This window comes from Phoca vitulina, unplaced genomic scaffold (genome assembly GCF_004348235.1).
Source record: "Phoca vitulina isolate PV1807 unplaced genomic scaffold, GSC_HSeal_1.0 scaffold29, whole genome shotgun sequence".
Lineage (NCBI taxonomy): Eukaryota > Metazoa > Chordata > Mammalia > Carnivora > Phocidae > Phoca > Phoca vitulina.
The window spans coordinates 7,845,989-7,866,115 of record NW_022589732.1 but is presented as its reverse complement, the minus strand read 5'-3'; the positions used below and the strand labels follow the sequence as shown (position 1 = coordinate 7,866,115).

Genomic DNA, 20,127 nt, shown 5'->3' with positions numbered 1-20,127 from the left:
CAGCAAAAAAGAATCAGAAAAACCCTTACTATATTTTTAATCTCTGCTTTAAATAATAAAATAAATTGGTGACCGTGTATATCATTGTTCTACAGAAGTGGTGAACATTCAATTCACTCTTAGTGAATATTCTTTGTATATATATTATTTCCTGTGCAAAATGTACTAGGAAAAAAAATAGTTTGTGGCAGCTATGATTTAATTAAACAGAAATTACAGATTATTAGGTAATTATACTTTCAAGAATAAACACTGTCGGGGTGCCTGGGTGGCTCAGTTGGTTAAGCGACTGCCTTCGGCTCAGGTCATGATCCTGGAGTCCCGGGATCGGGTCCCGCATTGGGCTCCCTGCTCAGCAGGGAGTCTGCTTCTCCCTCTGACCCTCCCCCCTCTCATGCTCTATCTCATTCTCTCTCTCAAATAAATAAATAAAATCTTTTAAAAAAAAAAAAAAAAGAATAAACACTGTTTTTCCCTAAATATTTTTTCACTTTTATGGGACTGAGACAAAACAGCTCTGTAATCTCAAATTAACCACCTTTAGTGAATACAGATTAAACACTTATTATATGTGTGTGTGTATTAGTTTTAAAAAAACTTGCCAATATATTTGAACAATAACAGCTTCTTACTGTGTCGTTAAAGTGCACATCTGTGGACTTAAAAAAAAAAACTGATGATTTTATACCTTCCACATTGAAACTTGTACTTTCAGTTCTAGGGGAAATATGATGGTGATGATACACATGCACTTTTTTTTTTTAAGATTTTATTTATTTATTTGGCAGAGAGAGATATAGCGAGAGAGGGAACACAAGCAGGAGGAGTGGGAGAGGGAGAAGCAGGCTTCCCACTGAGCAGGGAACCCAACATGGGGCTCGATCCCAGGACCCTGAGATCATGACCTGAGCAGAAGGCAGACGCTTAACGACTGAGCCACCCAGGCGCCCCTACGTGCACTTTCTATTGAGATGGGACTGTGCTTGGATTTATTATAGGCCTTAATGGCACATTCATAACTGAATGCTACAAATTAGGTTAAAACTCTAGTGAATTTATAATGAAGGTTTTCATTGTTTAATCCTTTTCATGCAAATGACCTGATTGTCCTTGAGATGGGTTAAATTGATTAAATTTAGGTGCACAGATATGTGTCTACCTATGTTCATAACCCATGATTTAGAATTTAGACAAAATAATTTACTGGTCCCAGGTGTGTTACCAGAGGACCTCATTCATTCAACAAACATTCTTGTTGGTTTAACAGGTGCCATATATTGTACTAGGGACTAGATATGATACCTCAAGCCATAAAGTAAAATTCTTACACTCTTATATATTTCACAGTCTACTAGAGAGACAGTTTGATTAGTACATCCTTAAAATATGGGAAGAAGCTGTAATGAAAACATACAAGCCATTTAATGGGAATCCCAAACAACATGGAACCAAATTTGTCTTGCTCTAGGTCAGCATGAATTTCCTCAGGAAGGAACATTTGACTAGTGTTTTGAAATAATAGTAGGAGTTGATCAAGCAGACCAAAGGAGATTGGCAGATGTAATACTGTGATCTATAGTAAGAAATATATATTTGGTGCTTGTCCCATTTCTGGTACAGAACTCATAACTTTTGGAATTTTCCAAATGATGAGAATGATAAAAGTGCTGTTATGTTAATGAAGTGACATTTGTGTTTTTTTTTTAACTATATTAAAATTAAGAACTTTTATTTATCAAGACACCTTAAAGTAAAAAGACAAGTTACAAACTTGGAAATATTTGCAATTCACATAATTGATGAAGAATTAATTTACAGAATGTGTAAAGAACTCATACAAATCCGTAACAATAGAATAGAAAAATGGGTAAGACACATGGACAAGTATTATACATAAAAGAAAATATGTATAGCCAATAATCATATAAAAATATGTTCCATTATCAGTAGCCAAGGAAATGTAAATAAAAATCCTAATAATTTCATTTAAAATCACCTAGAAAATAATTATCCTTTTGTAGTCAGTGTCCAATACTTTAATCAAAGAAGTAGATAATAGGGAACTGATTACATTTATAGACCATTCCAAGCTTGTTAAGGAGGAGAGACAAGTTTAGAGTAAAGATGGTATAGATAAGTTGAAGGGGTGGCCAGAAATAAAATAAATTCAGTACACATAAATGCAAAGTAATACTCGAGGGTTGAAAGCATCAGGCTGCTCAAATATAAGATGTGGATTTATTATTATAAAAGATTTGTGATGGAAAATCCTAAGAGAGGTATGGAACACCAATAGACTGTAACTAAGCAATCTAATACTATTGAATTGACAAGTTGCAATACTGTGTAGGTATCCATCTGTCCATCTATCCAAGTCATCCCAACATTTTTTTTTAAAATTTTTATTGTTATGTTAATCACCATACATTACATCATTAGTTTTTGATGTAGTGTTCCATGATTCATTGTTTGTGCACAACACCCAGTGCTCTATGCAGAACGTGCCCTACTCAATACCCATCACCAGGCTAAACCATCCTCCCACTCCCTCCCCTCTAGAACCCTCAGTTTGTTTTTCAGGTCCATCATCTTTCATGGTTCATCTCCCCCTCTGATTTCCCCCCGTTCATTCCTCCCCTCCTACTATCTTCTTCTTTTTCTTTTTCTTAACATATATTGCATTATTTACAGATCTGTGATTCAACAGTCTTGCACAATTCAGAGTGCTCACCATAGCACATACCCTCCCCAATGTCTATCACCAGGCACCCCATTCCTCCCAACCCCCCCACTCCAGCAACCCTCAGTTTGTTTCCTGAGATTAAAAATTCCTCATATCAGTGAGGTCATATGATACATGTCTTTCTCTGATTGACTTATTTCAGCATAACACCCTCCAGTTCCATCCACGTCATTGCAAATGGCAAGATCTCATTCCTTTTGATGGCTGCATAATATTCCATTGTATATATATACCACCTCTTCTTTATCCATTCATCTGTCGATGGACATCTTGGCTCTTTCCATAGTTTGGCTATTGTGGACATTGCTGCTAGAAACATTGGGGTGCACATACCCCTTAGGATCCCTACATTTGTATCTTTGGGGTAAATACCCAGTAGTGCAATTGCTGGGTCGTATGGTAGCTCTATTTTCAACTTTTTGAGGAACCTCCATACTGTTTTCCAGAGTGGCTGCACCAGCTTGCATTTCCACCAACAGTGTAGGAGGGTTCCCCTTTCTCCGCATCCTCACCAACATCTGTCGTTTCCTGACTTGTTAGTTTTAGCCATTCTGACTTGTGTGAGGTGGCATCTCATTGAGGTTTTGATTGGGATTTCCCTGATGCCGAGCGATGTTGAGCACTTTTTCATGTGTCTGTTGGCCATTTGGATGTCTTCTTTGGAAAAATATCCATTCATGTCTTCTGCCCATTTCTTGATTGGATCATTTGTTCTTTGGGTATTGAGTTTGATAAGTTCTTTATAGATTTTGGATACTAGCCCTTTATCTGATATGTCATTTGCAAATATCTTTTCCCATTCAGTCGGTTGTCTTTTGGTTTTGTGGACTGTTTCTTTTGCTGTGCAAAAGCTTTTTATCTTGATGAAGTCCCAATAGTTCATTTTTGCCTTTGCTTCCCTTGCTTTTGGTGATGTTTCTAGGAGGAAGTTGCTGTGGCTGAGGTCGAAGAGATTGCTGCCTGTGTTCTCCTTTAGGATGTTGATGGACTCCTGTCTCACACTGAGGTCTTTCAACCATTTTGAGTCTATTTTTGTGTGTGGTGTAAGGAAATGGTCCAGTTTCATTCTTCTGTATGTAGCTGTCCAATAGAGTTGCTCATAATATGTTCTTATAATTGTTTGTATTTCTTTGGTGTTGGTTGTGATCTCTCCTCTTTCATTCATGATTTTGTTGATTTGGGTCATTTCTCTTTTCTTTTGGATAAGTCTGGCCAGGGGTTTATCAATCTTGTTAATTCTTTCAAAGAACCAGCTCCTAGTTTCGTTGATCTGTTCTACTGTTCTTTTGGTTTCTATTTCATTGATTTCTGCTCTGATCTTTATTATTTCTCTTCTCCTGCTGGGTTGAGGCTTTATTTGCTGTTTTTTCTCTAGCTCCTTTAGGTGTAGGGTTAGGTTGTGTATTTGAGACCTTTCTTGTTTCTTGAGAAAGGCTTGTATTGCTATATACTTTCCTCGTAGGACTGCCTTGGCTGCATCCCAAAGATTTTGAACAGTTGTGTTTTCATTTTCATTGGTTTCCATGAATTTTTTAAATTCTTCTTTAATTTCCTGGTTGACCCATTCATTCTTTAGTAGGATGCTCTTTAGCCTCCATGTATTTGAGTTCTTTCCAACTTTCCTCTTATGATTGAGTTCTAGTTTCAAAGCATTGGGGTCCGAAAATATGCAGGGAATGATCCCAAACTTTTGGTACCAGTTGAGACCTGATTTGTGACCTAGGATGTGATCTATTCTGGAGAATGTTCCATGGGCACTAGAGAAGAATGTGTATTCCGTTGCTTTGGGATGGAATGTTCTGAATATGTCTGTGAAGTCCATTTGGTCCAGTGTGTCATTTAAAGTCTTTATTTCCTTGTTGATCTTCTGCTTAGATGATCTGTCCATTTCAGTGAGGGGGGTGTAAAAGTCCCTCACTATTATTGTATTGTTGTCGATATGTTTCTTCGCTTCTGTTATTAATTGCCTTATATAACTGGCTGCTCCCATTTAGGGGCATAGATAATTACAATTGTTAGATCTTCTTGTTGGATCGACCCTTTAAGTAGGATATAGTGTCCTTCCTCATCTCTTACTATAGTCTTTGGTTTAAAATCTAATTTGTCTGCTAAAAGGATTGCCACCCTAGCTTTCTTTTGGTGTCCATTAGCATGGTAAATGGTTTTCCACCCCCTCACTTTCAAACTGGGGGTGTCTTTGGGTCTAAAATGAGTCTCTTGCAGACAGCATATCGATGGGTCTTGTTTTTTAATCCAATCTGATAGCCTGTATCTTTTGATTGGGGCATTTAGCCCATTAACATTCAGGGTAACTATTGAAAGATATGAATTTAGTGCCATTCTATTGCCTGTCAGGTGACTGTTACTGTATACTGTCTCTGTTCCTTTCTGGTTTATGTTACTTTTAGGCTCTCTCTTTGCTTAGAGGACCCCTTTCAATATTTCTTGTAGGTCTGGTTTTGTGTTTGGAAATTCCTTTAGTTTTTGTTTGTCCTGGAAGCTTTTTATCTCTCCTTCAATTTTCAATGACAGCCTAGCTGGATATAGTATTCTTGGCTGCATATTTTTCTCATTTAGTGCTCTGAATATATCATGCCGGTCCTTTCTGGCCTGCCAGGTCTCTGTGGATAGGTCTGTTGCCAATCTAATGTTTCTACCATTGTAGTTTGCAGAGCTCTTGTCCCGAGCTGCTTTCAGGATTTTCTCTTTGTCTCTGAGACTCGTGAGTTTTACTATTAGATGTCGTGGTGTTGACCTATTTTTATTGATTTTGAGAGGGGTTCTCTGTGCCTCCTGGATTTTGATGCCTGTTTCCTTCCCCAAATTAGGGAAGTTCTCTGCTATAATTTGCTCCAATATACCTTCTGCCCCTCTCTCTCTTTCTTCTTCTTCTGAGATCCCAATTATTTTAATGTTGTTTCATCTTATGTAATTGCTTATCTCTCGAATTCTGCCCTCGTGATCCAGTAGTTCTTTATCTCTCTTTTTCTCAGTTTCTTTATTTTCCATCATTTGGTCTTCTATATCACTGAATCTCTCTTCTGCCTTATTTATCCTAGCAGTTAGCGCCCCCATTTTTGCTTGCACCTCATTAATAGCCTTTTTGATTTTGACTTGGTTAGATTTTAGTTCTTTTATTTCTCTAGAAAGGGTTTCTCTAATAACTTCCATGTTTTTTCAAGCCCAGCTAGTATCTTTAAAGTGATGATTCTGAACTCTAGTTCCGACATTGTACTAATGTCCGTATTGAGTAGGTCCCTGGCAGTCGGTACTGCCTCTTGTTCTTTTTGTTGAGGTGATTTTTTCCATCTTGTCATTTTGTCCAGAGGAGAATAGATGAATGAGAGAACAAAATGCTAACAGGGTAACAATGTCCCCAGAAAATATACTCTAAACAAATCAGAAAAGACCTAAAGCCAGGGGGAAAGAAAGGGAAAGAAAGAAAAAAGAAAAAGAAAAAAAAAAAAAAAAAGAAAAAGATAAAGATAAAAACAAAGAAAAACAGAACAAAACAACAAAAACAGAATATTATCAAATATGATCAGGCTGGTTCATAGATCAGTGCCACACACTAGATTTTGGGTGTATTTTGGTTTGTTAGAAGAAAGTGCCTCCCAAATATTTAAAGAAAGAAAAACTTATATATGTACAAAAATAAGGGCTGATACAATGAAGGGATGGAATATGAATGTAAAGATGAAAATTATAAAAGATTTTATAAAAGGAATTGATAAGATAAGTTGTTTGAAAAAAGAAAGAAGAGGATTTAAAAAAAAGAGAGAAAAAAAAGGGAGAGAATGTGATCAGGCGGGAGACTAGAACAAAGTCATACACTAGAGATTTAGGGTATATTTTGATCTGTTAGAAGAAACTGTATCTCAAAATTTTAAAGAGAGAAAAACTTTATATATATATATGCCAAAAGTAAGGGTAACTACTATGAATGGATAGAATATGACTCTAAAAATGAAAAATAAAATTTTTTTTTTAAAAGGGATTGATAAGATGTTGGTTGAAAAAGGGAAAAAGAAAAATAAAAAAAAAAAGACAGTTAAAAAAATTAACTTTGAAAGACTAAAGAATCATGGTAAAAAAGCCATGGATTCTATGTGCAGTATTCCCCTAGCTCTGGCATTCTGCCGTTCTCGCTGATCGGTAAACCTGGTCTTGGCTGGCTGTTCTTGCTGATCTTCTGGGGGAGGGGCCTGTTGCCGTGGTTTCCAAATGTCTTTGCGGGAGGTGGAATTGCCCCACCCTTGCCTAGTCTGGGGTAAATAATCTGCTTGGATTTGCTCTCAGGAGCTTTTGTTCCCTGCAAGCTTTCCGTGCAGCTTTGGAGGATGAGAGTGAAAATGGCGGCCTCCCAATCTCCACCCCACAGGAGCCAAGAACTCGGGGCCCTGTTCCTCAGTGAGCCCCAGAGAAAAGCAGTTGATCACTCCTGTCTCCCTGGTCTCTGGCCGCACTCCGTGCTCACCTGGCCTGTGACCGAGCGTTTCTATCTATGGCACCTGACTCGGTGTGGAGTCTCCAAACCCAGCAGATCCCTGTGGTGTGCTCCCGAGCTGCTCTTCCCAGGGGAGGAAGGGGAGTCTCCCCGGATTTGCCGCTTGTTGGGTCCCTGCTGGAGGAGCAGTGGCCCTACTGTGCCACGGATCACAGTTTATGGCAACCCGGAGCTGAGCGCCCGCGCCTCGGCTCCATCTCTGCAGCCGGCTTTCCCGCTCCGATACCTGGGAGCTCTGCCGCACTCAGGCACCCCTGGTCTTTCTGTGACCCCAAGGGTCCCCCGACCACACAGTCCCGCGAGGGTTCCACCCCCCACTTAGCCACTGGAGCAATGTCCCTCAGTGGAGCAGACTTCTAAAAGTTCCGATTTTGTGCTCCACGGCTCTATCACTTGCCAGAAGCAGCTGACGGAGGCCCCTCCCCTGCCGTCTATCCTCCAGAATATCGCCTGGGATTCACTTCTCCACACGTCCTACCTTCCAGAAAGTGGTCGCTTTTCTGTTCAGAGGGTTGTTGCTATTCTTTTCTTCGATCTGTTGAGTTCGTAGGTGTTCAGAATGGTTTGATCCCTATCCAGCTGAATTCCCAAGACCAGACGAAATCCAGGTCTTCTACTCCTCCACCATCTTGCTCCGCCCCCCCCATGAAGTGACATTTGTATCATCCATCTCCTCACCCCCTTGGGGGCTGATTGCCAAGATAATCAACCATGTGATTAGAAGGTTGGAACTTTGGAACTTTCAGTCCCATCCTCTGGCATCCAGGGAGGAAGAGGGACTGGAGGTTGAATCAATTGCCGAAGGCCAGTGATTTAATAAATCATGACTATGTAATGAAGCCTCCCTAAAAATCCAAAAGGACAGGGTTTAGAGAGCTGCCAGGTTGGGACTATCTGGAGATGTGTGGAAAATGGTGCAACTGGAGAAGGCGTGGAAGCTCCTCACCCTTCCCATGTAGTTTGCTCTATGCATCTCTTTCATCTGGCTGTTCTGAGTTATAAAAGTTAAATCTAGTAAGTAAAATGTTTCTCTGAATTCTGTGAGCCACTCTAGTGTATTAATCAAACCCAAAGAGGAAGTTGTGGGAGCTGATTTATAGCCAGGGGGTCAGAAGTATGGGTAATAACCTGGGCCTGCAACTGGCTCTGAAGTGGGGTGGAGGGCAGTCTTATAGGACCGAACCCTTAACTTGTGGGATCTGATGCTATCTCTGGGTAGATAGTGTTGAAACTGAATCACAGAACACTCATTTGGTGTCCAGAGAATTGCTTGTTGGTGTGGGGAAGCCTCCACTATAACTTAAGTTCTATTACACACCAATGAACATTAGTTGAATTGGAACTCCATAGTTTTATTTTTCTATATATTTGGGATAGCTGATATTTTTTAAGTGTTTTATAATCTGCATAGTGTAGCTTTTAATCAGAATTAAGTATTCCATCATTATGTTTTATTTTTATTTTAATCTAAAAATGTTCCTCAATTTGCACCTATATGTCACTCAAATCTAAAAACAAGTCAGTTGGAACTAAAATCTAAAATAACATGTAATCTATAAAAATGTAGATAAAAACATAAAATTCTGTGTTTACAATTTTTTCTATTGAAGAGATATAAGCAAAATCATCTTGTTTCTTTGTCAGTGTGTCCTTTTTTCCCAATGAGTACCACATCTGAAGTCAGAAGAAGCATGAACTGTAATATGCTACACTAATTTGATCTGTTTACTTTCAGAGAGCCATATCCTAGAAGATGTCAACAAGTGTATCATAGCATTGAGAGACCAGGATGCTGATAATTTAGACCGTGCTGCAGGTGCTATCAGAGGACGGGCAGCAAGAGTTGCTCACATTGTCACAGGTGAAATGGACAGTTATGAGCCAGGAGCTTACACTGAAGGTGTGATGAGAAATGTTAACTTCCTTACAAGTACAGGTAAGTCTCAGTCCCCAGTAACAGCTGCACTGTTCCTGATACTTGATTCCATGTAGCTACCAAATATTTATACACATGGCAAGCAGATCTCTACCTGTGTTGGTTGTTTTGAAATGGAGTTGCTCTCCCATCTGATAGGTCCTTGAGTCTTGTGGTTATATGATTTGAAATTTATTTCTAGAAGTAAATATTTTCATTGGGAAAAACAAGTCTTTTATAAATATATGCATTATATAAATTACCCACAGGCCTTAGCCATTTATGAATGTTTATTAACGCCGTAAGTGTTAGGTATATAATTAGGCCAGATGTGATAAGTATGTAATCGTTTCCAAATTCTCTTTTAGCTGCATCATTGGTACCCCCAGGTTTTTGTTTACGTTTCTTAAACAGCAAACTTATCCTGCATTTCCAGAGAAATGCTCTGTGCCTTCTTCCACGGTCTGTTTGCAAAAGAGCATTTTGTTCTTTTACATAATCTTCTTTGATTACTTAAGAAATATGGAATCATTGTTTTGGTTGCAGCACCCAGGTTAATAGTTTCTAAATCAGCCAGTAAATGCTCATTTTGAATCACTCGTTAAAATGCATTCTTATCTTTAACGCTATTGACATTTCTCTATGAAACTTACAGAAGCATTTGAATTCAATGGATTTAGAACAAAATGGATATAATTTGAAGGAAGGCAATCAATTATTTTTAGAAGTCATCATGGCAGAACCTTTTCCTGTGAAAATGCTTTGTGCTCTGTGAAATCCCCAGGATGAAGTTTTTTTAGTAATTACCTCTTAATACTAGGGTGATGGCGCACCCGTCATTACTAAAATATTAGAAATTCCATACTTAAGTCATTGATTCTACCTAGAGAATTGTTCCTTAGGTTATGGATAGGGCATATCAAATTTGGACAATATGCACATTCTTTAGTGAAAGTGGTAGAAGGAATGGGGATGGGTGATTTTGAGGGGACAGGAGAGGGCTGCTACTTAAAACTAAATGACCAGGAGAAACATATCAACAGTCAAATAAACCTTCACTAGGGACTAGTCCTGAAGATGTATACTGCAAGGTAAGCTGAGCAAGGTTTGTAGAGAATTAATGATTAATGTTGCGATTTTCCTAACATCTTGATATAGAAAATCATTGATGAATCTTGGCATATAGTTTTCTCATGATCTCTTTAAAAATATTTCTAAAATAGTGAAACATTGAAGATAGGCTAAGGAAAGATGGAGGAAGTGCATCTGCAACTCTTGATGTTATATTTCTACAACTCAAAAGCCACTGATGTTACAAATAAGGCACGTGGGGGGCACCTGGGTGGCTCAGTTGGTTAAGCAACTGCCTTCGGCTCAGGTCATGATCCTGGAGTCCCTGGATCGAGTCCCGCATCGGGCTCCCTGCTTGGCGAGGAGCCTGCTTCTCCCTCTAACCCTCCCCCCTCTCATGTACTCTTTCTCTCTCTCATTCTTGCTCTCTCAAATAAATAAATCTTAAAAAAAAAAAAAAAAAACAAATAAGGCACATGGTAGATCTCATGTGGCACGTACCACACATACCACGTAATGAGGTAATGCAATGTATTTACTTAATGGAGACGATTGTGTTATGGGAGTTCTGCATCTCTTCCACAAACTAAATTTGACTGGTCTTTCCTTATTGGTCAAATCAAGTACAGAGTTATCTGATTTTTTTTTTCTACTTTCTGAGAATGGAATTGTAAGTAAAAGAAGAATGCATCAGGGGTTCTATTTTTAGCCAAATAAAAATTTCCTGCAGGGAACTGAATAGGTCTAGTCTACCAGGATTTTACATGTATCTTGCCACTGTCTCAGTTTTTTAATCATATTAGCAGTGTATTGTGAACACACTATTGTGGTCACAATGTCTACCAAGTTTACAGCTTTAGTTTCCATAGCATAGAGTTTATATCTGCTATGAGCAAAGTGGTGGAAATGAAATTCTAAACTGTCCAGGATGTAAAGTGTGTTGTGGGAACCCTGTTCACAATCAATTCTTAGAATCTGAAATAAGAAAATAAAAATTAAGCAAAGTTATTTACACATTTAATTACAAGTTTGTCAATAGCTTTATGATTTATAATGACCTTACACAATAAATAACCAATATGGCTACAAAATCCATTCATTCAGAAGATAGAGAAGTCCTTTTTCCTCTAATTAGTTGTATGTAACTTTAATTAAAATTCTCCAGGTAAATTATGTCCTATGCCCCAATATAATAAATACAGAATGATTCTGGGTTGTTCTGTAAGTCTCATTATTAATGTAACTATAATTTATGACTTTCCAATTTTGTCATTTTAGTTTTTCAGATAATTTTTTGGTTTATCTTTGGGGAAGGATTCTCATTTTTCTATTATATGTCTAATTCCAAACTTTTCTCCAGTTTTTCTTGAAATTTATCAAAAGCATATCTCACTAAAGGGAATTCTGAGCAATAAATTAGATGAAAGTGCTAATTAGATCAGTTTGATCTTAACCAAAGTTGAAATACGTGAGCATTTTCCCTCCCGTAGAGATATTGTCTATGAAAAATACTTCCAACTATTCTATCCTCCATAATTAAATAACAGAAGACGTTCATCTTTGTTCAGATCTGCTCGTAACTTGGACTTATTATTTATAAATAATCATCAAATTAAGTAATTGGAAATGTCATGTTTTGTGTCATGAAGCCTTAATAGTTCACATTTTATCAAGTGAATGGTCTATCTATGTGGCCTGTTTTTCTTTTCTCTTATATAGTTCTCAGGTCTTGACCCTGCTTCCTGAAAATAACTTAATAAGGAGCTATTGTGAATTGTTTTTATTACTGAGACTTCCTTAACACTGCAAAATTTGCCTTAAAGTACTGTAATCAATGATGAAACCTAAGCCATGCTTATCTAAATCACAGAGTGTTTTTGGAACACTGCACCTTTGATTTTAATCAGACTTTGTGGCTCATTAGCACATTTTCAAGATTTGATGATCTTCTGAGTGTTTTCTCAGCATTAGGAAGCAGAGCTGCCCTGTTACATTTTAGGAATTTGCATTGTTCATAAACCTTAGCAGTTGGTTTTAAGTGAAATGTAGGCAACATCTGGAATGCTGCATTTCACTCAACAGAGGCATGATTTTGTAATCTCCATGTGATATTCTTTATTCTGCCCAGTTTTTCCCTGTTACGAAGCTTCTTCATCTGTCAGGAATTCCTGATAGGGGAGAGGAACTATATTAGCTTTTTTTTCTGTTAAGTAGCAAACTTTCTCAATTTTAATGTGAAGGCTTAGAAGTTATATTCTTTTTTTTTTTTTTTTTTTTTTAAGATTTTATTTATTTGACAGAGAGGCACAGCGAGAGAGGGAACACAAGCAGGGGGAATGGAAGAGGGAGAAGCAGGCTTCCCGCGGAGCAGGGAGCCCAATGCGGGGCTCGATCCCAGGACCATGGGATCATGACCTGAGCTGAAGGCAGACGATTAACGACTGAGCCACCCAGGCACCCCAGAAGTTATATTCTTAACACCAACTTCAGTTCTTTCATACTAGGCTGGGGAGAAACCTAAACAAAGAGGGGGCTCATAACAGTATTTTTTGTATCTGATTTATGGACTCTTACCAAATTCAGAAATTAGCAGGCCCCAAAGCATCTGTTGCAAACCACCAAACTCCTCCTGGTTTCAGTGTCAGCCAGTCTCATAGACCAAACAGAGCAGGCACATATATGAACCTGACCGAGACATCCTGGTGGCATCCACTGCTGGCAACTTGTAGTAAAGGCAAGTAAAATGTCATTTATCAAGTACTTCATCAGGCCCAAACTGGAAAACTTGGACTCAGAATCATCCCCCTAATAGAATGGAGAAGAGTCATATGGTTGCAATTTTTCTTTTTAAAGACACATGAGATAGTTGAAAATAATCTCCAGCCAACAAATATTTCCAAAATTTTCTTGTAAATTTTTCTTGTGACCAATTTAAACAATAGACTTTTAAAATGAATTTTATCTAAAAATTATTTTAAAAATTTTAAGAGCAGCAACTCCTATCAAGTCCCTTTCATTTAATATTTTTCACATAAAAATATCCTACATTTTGTAGCCAGATTAAAACATGTTTACTTACTTTTCTTATATTGCATCTCTGGTCTATAACCTTAAATAATTATAGGATAAAATACAAAGGTTTTAATTTTTGTAGTTTTTACACTCCACAATCCAGCAGAGGTTGAAAATTCATGGTCCATGTACTAGATATGACTCAATATGACACAAAAGAATTTTTATGTGTCCAGTAGAGTTTTGACCAACATAATTTTGTTTTAAGAATTAGTTTCTAATGTTATACATACACACACACACACACACACACACACACACATACACACATATATTTACCACAGATTATTGGCATATCCTGATAAATGGGAAAGTCTGGCAATACTAGGGCAGAGTTTGCCTGGAGCTTAGTGATGTTTTCCTTTTCTTTGAGCCTGGGCCATACTCTCCTACACTCCCTTTCATTATATACCTAGACTGCTTTACTCAATTTATCTATCTGAACTTTGTAGGCATTTGAGTTCACCTAAACATGCATTCCTGTGTGTGTGTGTGTGTGTGTGTGTGTTTTCCTATTGTGAGCCAAAGGCACTTTCTACTCATCTAAGTTGGTAGTTTCACATTTTATTTTCACATTTTATCCATCTTTCAAGAAATAGCTTACATCCCATGTCTTCTAGGAACCTTTCTTTACTCCCTCTGGCAATAGTGAATTCTTTCTGACTTCATGTACTGTAGATTTTAAAGGACTTGCCACTCAGTTGAATCATTCCAGACAACTATATGCTGTTGATGAACTCTTCAGATATACTTACATGGAAATGACTTTTCCTTCAAATAGAATGTAAGTTATAAAAGGAAAGAAAACTTGTATGTCTTGCGTTTATTTGTTTCTCTTTGCATCTCTTCCAGACCTACCATTATGTCTTGCGTGTGCTAGATTAAAACAAAACAAAACAGCAAAACAACTCTTGCATTGTGTCTATATGCCTGTACTAATTCTATTCCAGCAGTGAAAAGTCTTTTCTTCTCTACTGCCCCTCTAAAATTATAGTTATTTTCCAACACTTTCTCAAATGCCACCACCTTTGCATAGGAGCTTCTGAGTCCTCTTCAGGTAGAAATAATTGCTCTATTATCTGTGTTACCATGGATGAGCTTGTTTTTTAGTTAATGCTTATTTCACTTTTCCTTGTGTCATAGTCATTTACATACAAATTTCCCCAACTAGATTATAACATCCTTAAAGGCAGACACCATACTTTATTATTTTTATATTTCCCAGTAGCATTTTACCCATAGTGGAGGTGCCCAAGTACTTTTACCAGCTTAAAACTTAAAATTCACTACAATATTGTACTGTGATACATTCTAATACGGTTAAGCAAGAGAACAAGTTATCATCCCAGTTCAGGAAAAGCAAAAAACAAAACTCAAAAATAGTGGACTATGTCAAAGGCTGGGGCAGAGGAAAGGTCAGGGAAGTGATTAATTACTGTCCAGAGTGAGATATTAGCTACTTACAGAAAACTTGGGGTCAGATGTTTAAAAGATCCTTAGCAAGCTTTTGAACAAGAGATCGTGACTTTTATGTATTCTATTACTTATAGGAACTATCTTTGAATGGCATCTGGTGTAAGATCCCACTGAACCTAATTTCACTAATGGTTCTAGCAAATCCCTGTAAGGGGTAGCAACCATGCCTTCAAATTCAGAAACTGCTGCTGGTGAACTTCCTTCCCCTGGTAACAGTTTGAGACAGGACCTCCAGTTAGTACTTTCTTACTTTTAGCCTCAGCTCTAATCTGACACCCTTTAACACAGTCAGCATTAACAGGAAGCTTCTATCTGCCGATCATTTGGCTAACCTGGATAAACAAGTGTATCCATGTTGGTGATGCCAAAATCAGAAGTTAAATGACAACCCAGCCTCTTTATAGAAGAGGAAGATCCCATGGCTTCCGATGTACTTCTGTGGCTGCAGGATTTGGGTATCCTGGGCCAGCATTGTGAGTTAAAGAAAGCAGCTACTAGAACTTCTGAGTGGAAAACCTGTTTTCTGCCTAAAGATAATTGGATTTGAATAGGATCCATATCTAGTTAGTGGGCTGAGGATACTTCTTTATCTTGCCATTTTAATTAATTGGAAATATAAGCCTGTCAGGAAAAGAGAAGTGCTATAAAAACTGAAATCTGTATATCCTGGGGATGCAAAGGCTTTTTGACCTTTATGGTAAGGTTAGATCCTGAGAGAAGTACATGGAATAACCTAAAAAACCACAGTTGATAATAACTTTATTAATAAAAGAATACATTCTGACATGGCAGAAATTTTATTGTCAAAAGAGGAAATAATATAGAGTGCTTAAAAATGGATTTCAGAAGGGCGCCTGGGTGGCTCAGTTGGTTAAGCGACTGCCTTCGGCTCAGGTCATGATCCTGGAGTCCCTGGATCGAGTCCCGCATCGGGCTCCCTGCTCGGCAGGGAGCCTGCTTCTCCCTCTGACCCTCCCCCCTCTCATGTGCTCTCTCTCTCATTCTCTCTGTCTCAAATAAATATGTAAAATCTTTAAAAAAAAAAAAAAAATGGATTTCAGAAAATCATAAAGAGGGCCTGAAATATTCCTATGTCTGGACTATGTAAACTATGTAACTTTGAGGCTGATGCTAAGTGAGGTATAAGTAGGAAAGGCCTAAAAAGAAGGAAACATTGGAAAAAGAAGTGAAGAATATGGACCTGCTAAGTGGATGTGCACCAGCACAAAGAAGTTCTAGGGTCTCGTACCTTCTTTAAGTCTAAAACTCCTATGACCAGGCTTTGATGCATGTTCTCCAGCCAAGGAAGATATTATCTAGAAAGAGAAATAGATCACACCTTTCTTTCTCATCTTATTTGCACATACTTTCAATAAAAAGATTAATTCAGATTTATTTTATGGGCCTTTACGTGGTAGGGATAAATACAACAATAACTTATATGTAAAGGATTAGGCATGAAGTTCCAGTTTTAGCTCTGGATTCCAAACAGTGGAATCTACGGCTAACTCGAGTAGAAAAACAGACAAACACACAAACACAGGAAGATAGACTACAAGGGATGCCACATATTAGAATTCAGCTAGTCATCCCGAAGAGTAGTCATGCGAGGTGCCCTTCTAGCCCTCTCTGAACATTTAATGCCATTATTGGCATCCTAATGTTATAACACTGGACCCTACAGGTGGTACATTCATTTGTCACCACATTCCAGATATTTCCATCAATGGAATAAAAACCTAAACAAACTCCTGCTTTTGTCTCACTTGCCCTGAATTCAACTTCCCTAGCAGAGGCATCATATCCCGAGAGAGTGTAAATCATGTGCCCACACCCTGACTGTCGGTATGGGGGCGGGGGTTGGCAAGTCCTGGCTTTGAGCTTCTGTGGAGATAGTGCTTGGCCTCACGCTGAGACCCTCATACAGGCAGACTCCCTGGCACAAGAACAGGCTTTGGAGTCTGTGAGCAAAGGGATGTGGGCGTGTCAAAGAGCAGGAGAGGAGGAACATCAACAAGGGAGTAAAAGGACCCAAAGAAGGGAAATTGAGGACTGACTTTACCAACTTACATTGGTCATCATCTATGTCAGGACAACAGAAATGCTGCCATAATCACCCAGTTAGGAGCACTGCCTTTCAGCATCCTGTTGCCAAACCCAATCTTTTTGATGGTCTATAAAACTTAAAGACAAGTATAAAAGCATGCTTTATTCCTGATAGATGTATTAAGTGAGGTATTATGGTAGCACTTCAAATCTAAGTATGTTCCAGGGTGGATGTGCCTTAGCAGAATATCTGATGTGAATGTGATTCTGCTGCCAAGAGAGTGCCAAAGGTAGACATACAGGAATCTGTGAAGTCTGGGGAAAAAGTGATAAAAACATTTATCCTTCAATGATTTCTTCCTTTGTTCTTTAATAACAATGACAAGAAAACAGTAATGGGATTGTATCCTATTATTGTTCACAGGTAGAGTGAAACTGTATCAAAATATATGATTTTGTGTTAAATCCAAAGGACGGGGAGTTTGACTTCATTTATTTTAAGATCTACTAAGTACTAAATATTTTTTGTAACAGCATAAACCAGTGTCTTCTAAAATCATAGTGTGTACATAGCCCCTGGGAAGGAGTAGTGGCTATTTAAGGCCAGAGAGAATCGGTGGCTCTGGAGTGCTAAGCAGTGTTAGGTCCCTCCCAGCAATCCTGAGAGCTACAGGGATGGATACCTTAACACATCAGTAACCCGCTCAAGCACACCCTTGTCACAACACAGGAAGCTCTGGGCGAGGCTATTATCTACTGGGTAATCAGACAATTAAGTCTCTTTATAGGAGAATTACTGTAAAATGTTTTGAGAGCTCTAACATAGTGTATGTTTTTTTTAAAATGTAGACAAATATCTGGCAGGAGTCTCCTTCCTTCTACTCCATCTTGAAAGTCAGATTTATGAAACTAATGAAATAACTCCCTTTAGTTGTTACAAATATCTATTTCATGTATGAATAGCCCTCGGTGGTAAAGATAGTTAATTTTACTTTTTTAGAGATCTTAATATGTAGTCTGGAAAGTCTGGTTATGTATTTATTGATGTGAGCTGGTAAAATTTTACATACTCATCTGTAAAACTAAATTTGAGATTCAAGTTCACTGAGACTAGAAAATAAACTGAGGTGGTAGGTCTCTCAGATTTTCTTTTCTCTGGCTTTGAAGTGAGCAGTAACCATGTGAATGTATAAATCGGATTGCATTTCCTCTGGTGTTAAATAATTGGTGCAGATAGTAGAGCTTAATTGGCAATAGTTTTAGCCATTTCATCTCCAGCCTCTCTTTCCCAACTGTCTTTCATATCATGTTTTTCCTGGGACTCCTTAAACGTAGTCCTGGTTGTGTGGGCATACCACAATGGACATGAGGACATTGCCACATTTCCAAGATGAGAGTATGTGTAGTGAGTGAAGGTTTAAGCATTTCTAAGGTAAATAGCGCCTATAGCTGTTGGCAGAAGAAGACAGTATTGCCTTTATATTATTAAGCTTTGTGGCTATAAAAGCAAATGCTGAAAAATCCTATCATTGTAAAGACAGAAACAAATGATCAGGCCCACATCTTCAAATAACAGGGCTATCTACAAGCTTTGTTAATAGATGTGAGTATTTTCTTCAGTGAAGTCAACAAGTTGTTTATCATAATTGGGTGAGTTAAAGATTATTTCACCTCTTGGTACAAACTATAAACTTGGGAAAAACTATAAACATATTCTGTATCTCAGGATTTTCAATGGAGGAAGAAGAGATGATTTGACTGAAGGAAGAAAGGGTATTTTCAATGACAACCACAGTTGGGAGAACAAGACCAGGAGCAGATCAAGTGGAATAAACATTGGTCAGTTTTCCATTAACCAACTCAGTGAGGATAGAGATAGTTCAAGAAAAAATAAAGAAATTTTAGGCAACTGGAAATTCTTTCTCACCGTGTGCCCATGCTGATTTCTGCTGACATATATTTTCATTTCCCAAGTTAAATTTTCAAGCTAATGGTAATTGCAACTTACTCTTAAGTCAATTACAAAAGAAAGTATTACTGTTTAACAATCCCACATCGCAGGCTAAGGACCTTGGAACAAGTTTCTTCTGAAATGTATTAGTAACCCAGTGGTACCTTGGAAAATGTAATATATTCTGGTGATCATCCACCATTTACTTTCACTGTCTGCCAAAATCTGTAGCAGTTAAAGTTAAGTGAACAATTTATATTATAAAATTTCTCTGCTGATGTAGGGGTTTTTAAAGGTATCATTTGTTATAAACACTGCTGGCAGTATTTCTTTAAGGTTCCAGATATTCTAAAGTCTATGTTGATTGTAGGTTACAGTGATCTAAGAAAGGCTATGTGCATTCTTTTACCACTTGCCTCAAAATTCCTATGTAACCAGAAAGAGGAATTAAGAGTATTGATAAAAAAAAATAATAATAAAAATTGAGGGAAGAAGCAGTAAGTTAAAATATTATACTTCTCTTACCATCTCTCCTACTTTATTCTTCTTTCTACCAAGTGTACTTCTACATGGGAATTGTTTATTATTTGTGTTTATTAATATATTTATGCTGGGGCACCTGGGTAGCTCAGTCAGTTAAGCATCTGCCTTCAGCTGAAGTCACAGTCCTGGAGTCCCGGGGTGGAAGCCTTCATCTCATCGGGCTCCCTGCTCAGCAGGGAGTCTGCTTCTCTCTCTGCCCCTCCCCCTGCTTGTGCTCTCTCTCTCTCTCTCTCTCTCAAATAAATAAATAAAATATTAAAAATATATATTTATCCTATCTTCACAATTATAATCAAATAATTTTGAGACCAGAGGCTTAAAATGTGTTTTTTCCCCCTGTTTTTTATCTATTTAAAAAGTTAGCAAGAAAGCAGACTGACAAGATATATCTATCCCACCTTTGTTTAACATCCCTTTAAAGTAACAGTAAAGGGACACAAGAGGGAATAAACCCATAGTAACAAAAGCATGGGTGTGGCCTCATCAGGAAAAAACTGAACCCAGAAGATAGAAAGTATCTGGAAACATGCAGATAGAAGAAAGAGAGCAGCAAACCTCTCAATCCAGAATATGCACAAATAGAGGTCATCAAAGAGATTAAGGTTCCATCTTGCCTGAGACGGACTGACCAGCAACAGTGGATTCTGGAAAGCAACCAAGCAATGGCTTCACACTCAGTGAGCAAATTAATTTGAACTTAGAATACTACATTCATCCAAAATGTGTGTAAAATAAAAAGTTTTTTGTCTGCGTAAGAACCCAGAGTATCTAAGTTGCACAAATTCTTTTTGAGAAATAACTTG

General features: G+C 38.0%; 1 protein-coding gene across 5 annotated transcripts in view; it reads left to right on the top strand.

Moving 5' to 3' along the window:
• CTNNA3 (catenin alpha 3) overlaps window positions 1-20,127 on the top strand; it is a 1,817,935-nt gene that overhangs the window by 1,346,542 nt on the left and 451,266 nt on the right. For all 5 annotated transcript variants that reach the window (XM_032423981.1, XM_032423980.1, XM_032423979.1 and 2 more), the window contains one exon: window positions 8,986-9,186. In XM_032423981.1, the coding sequence (XP_032279872.1) occupies window positions 8,986-9,186 (201 nt within the window). The remainder of the gene's footprint in view (window positions 1-8,985; window positions 9,187-20,127) is intronic.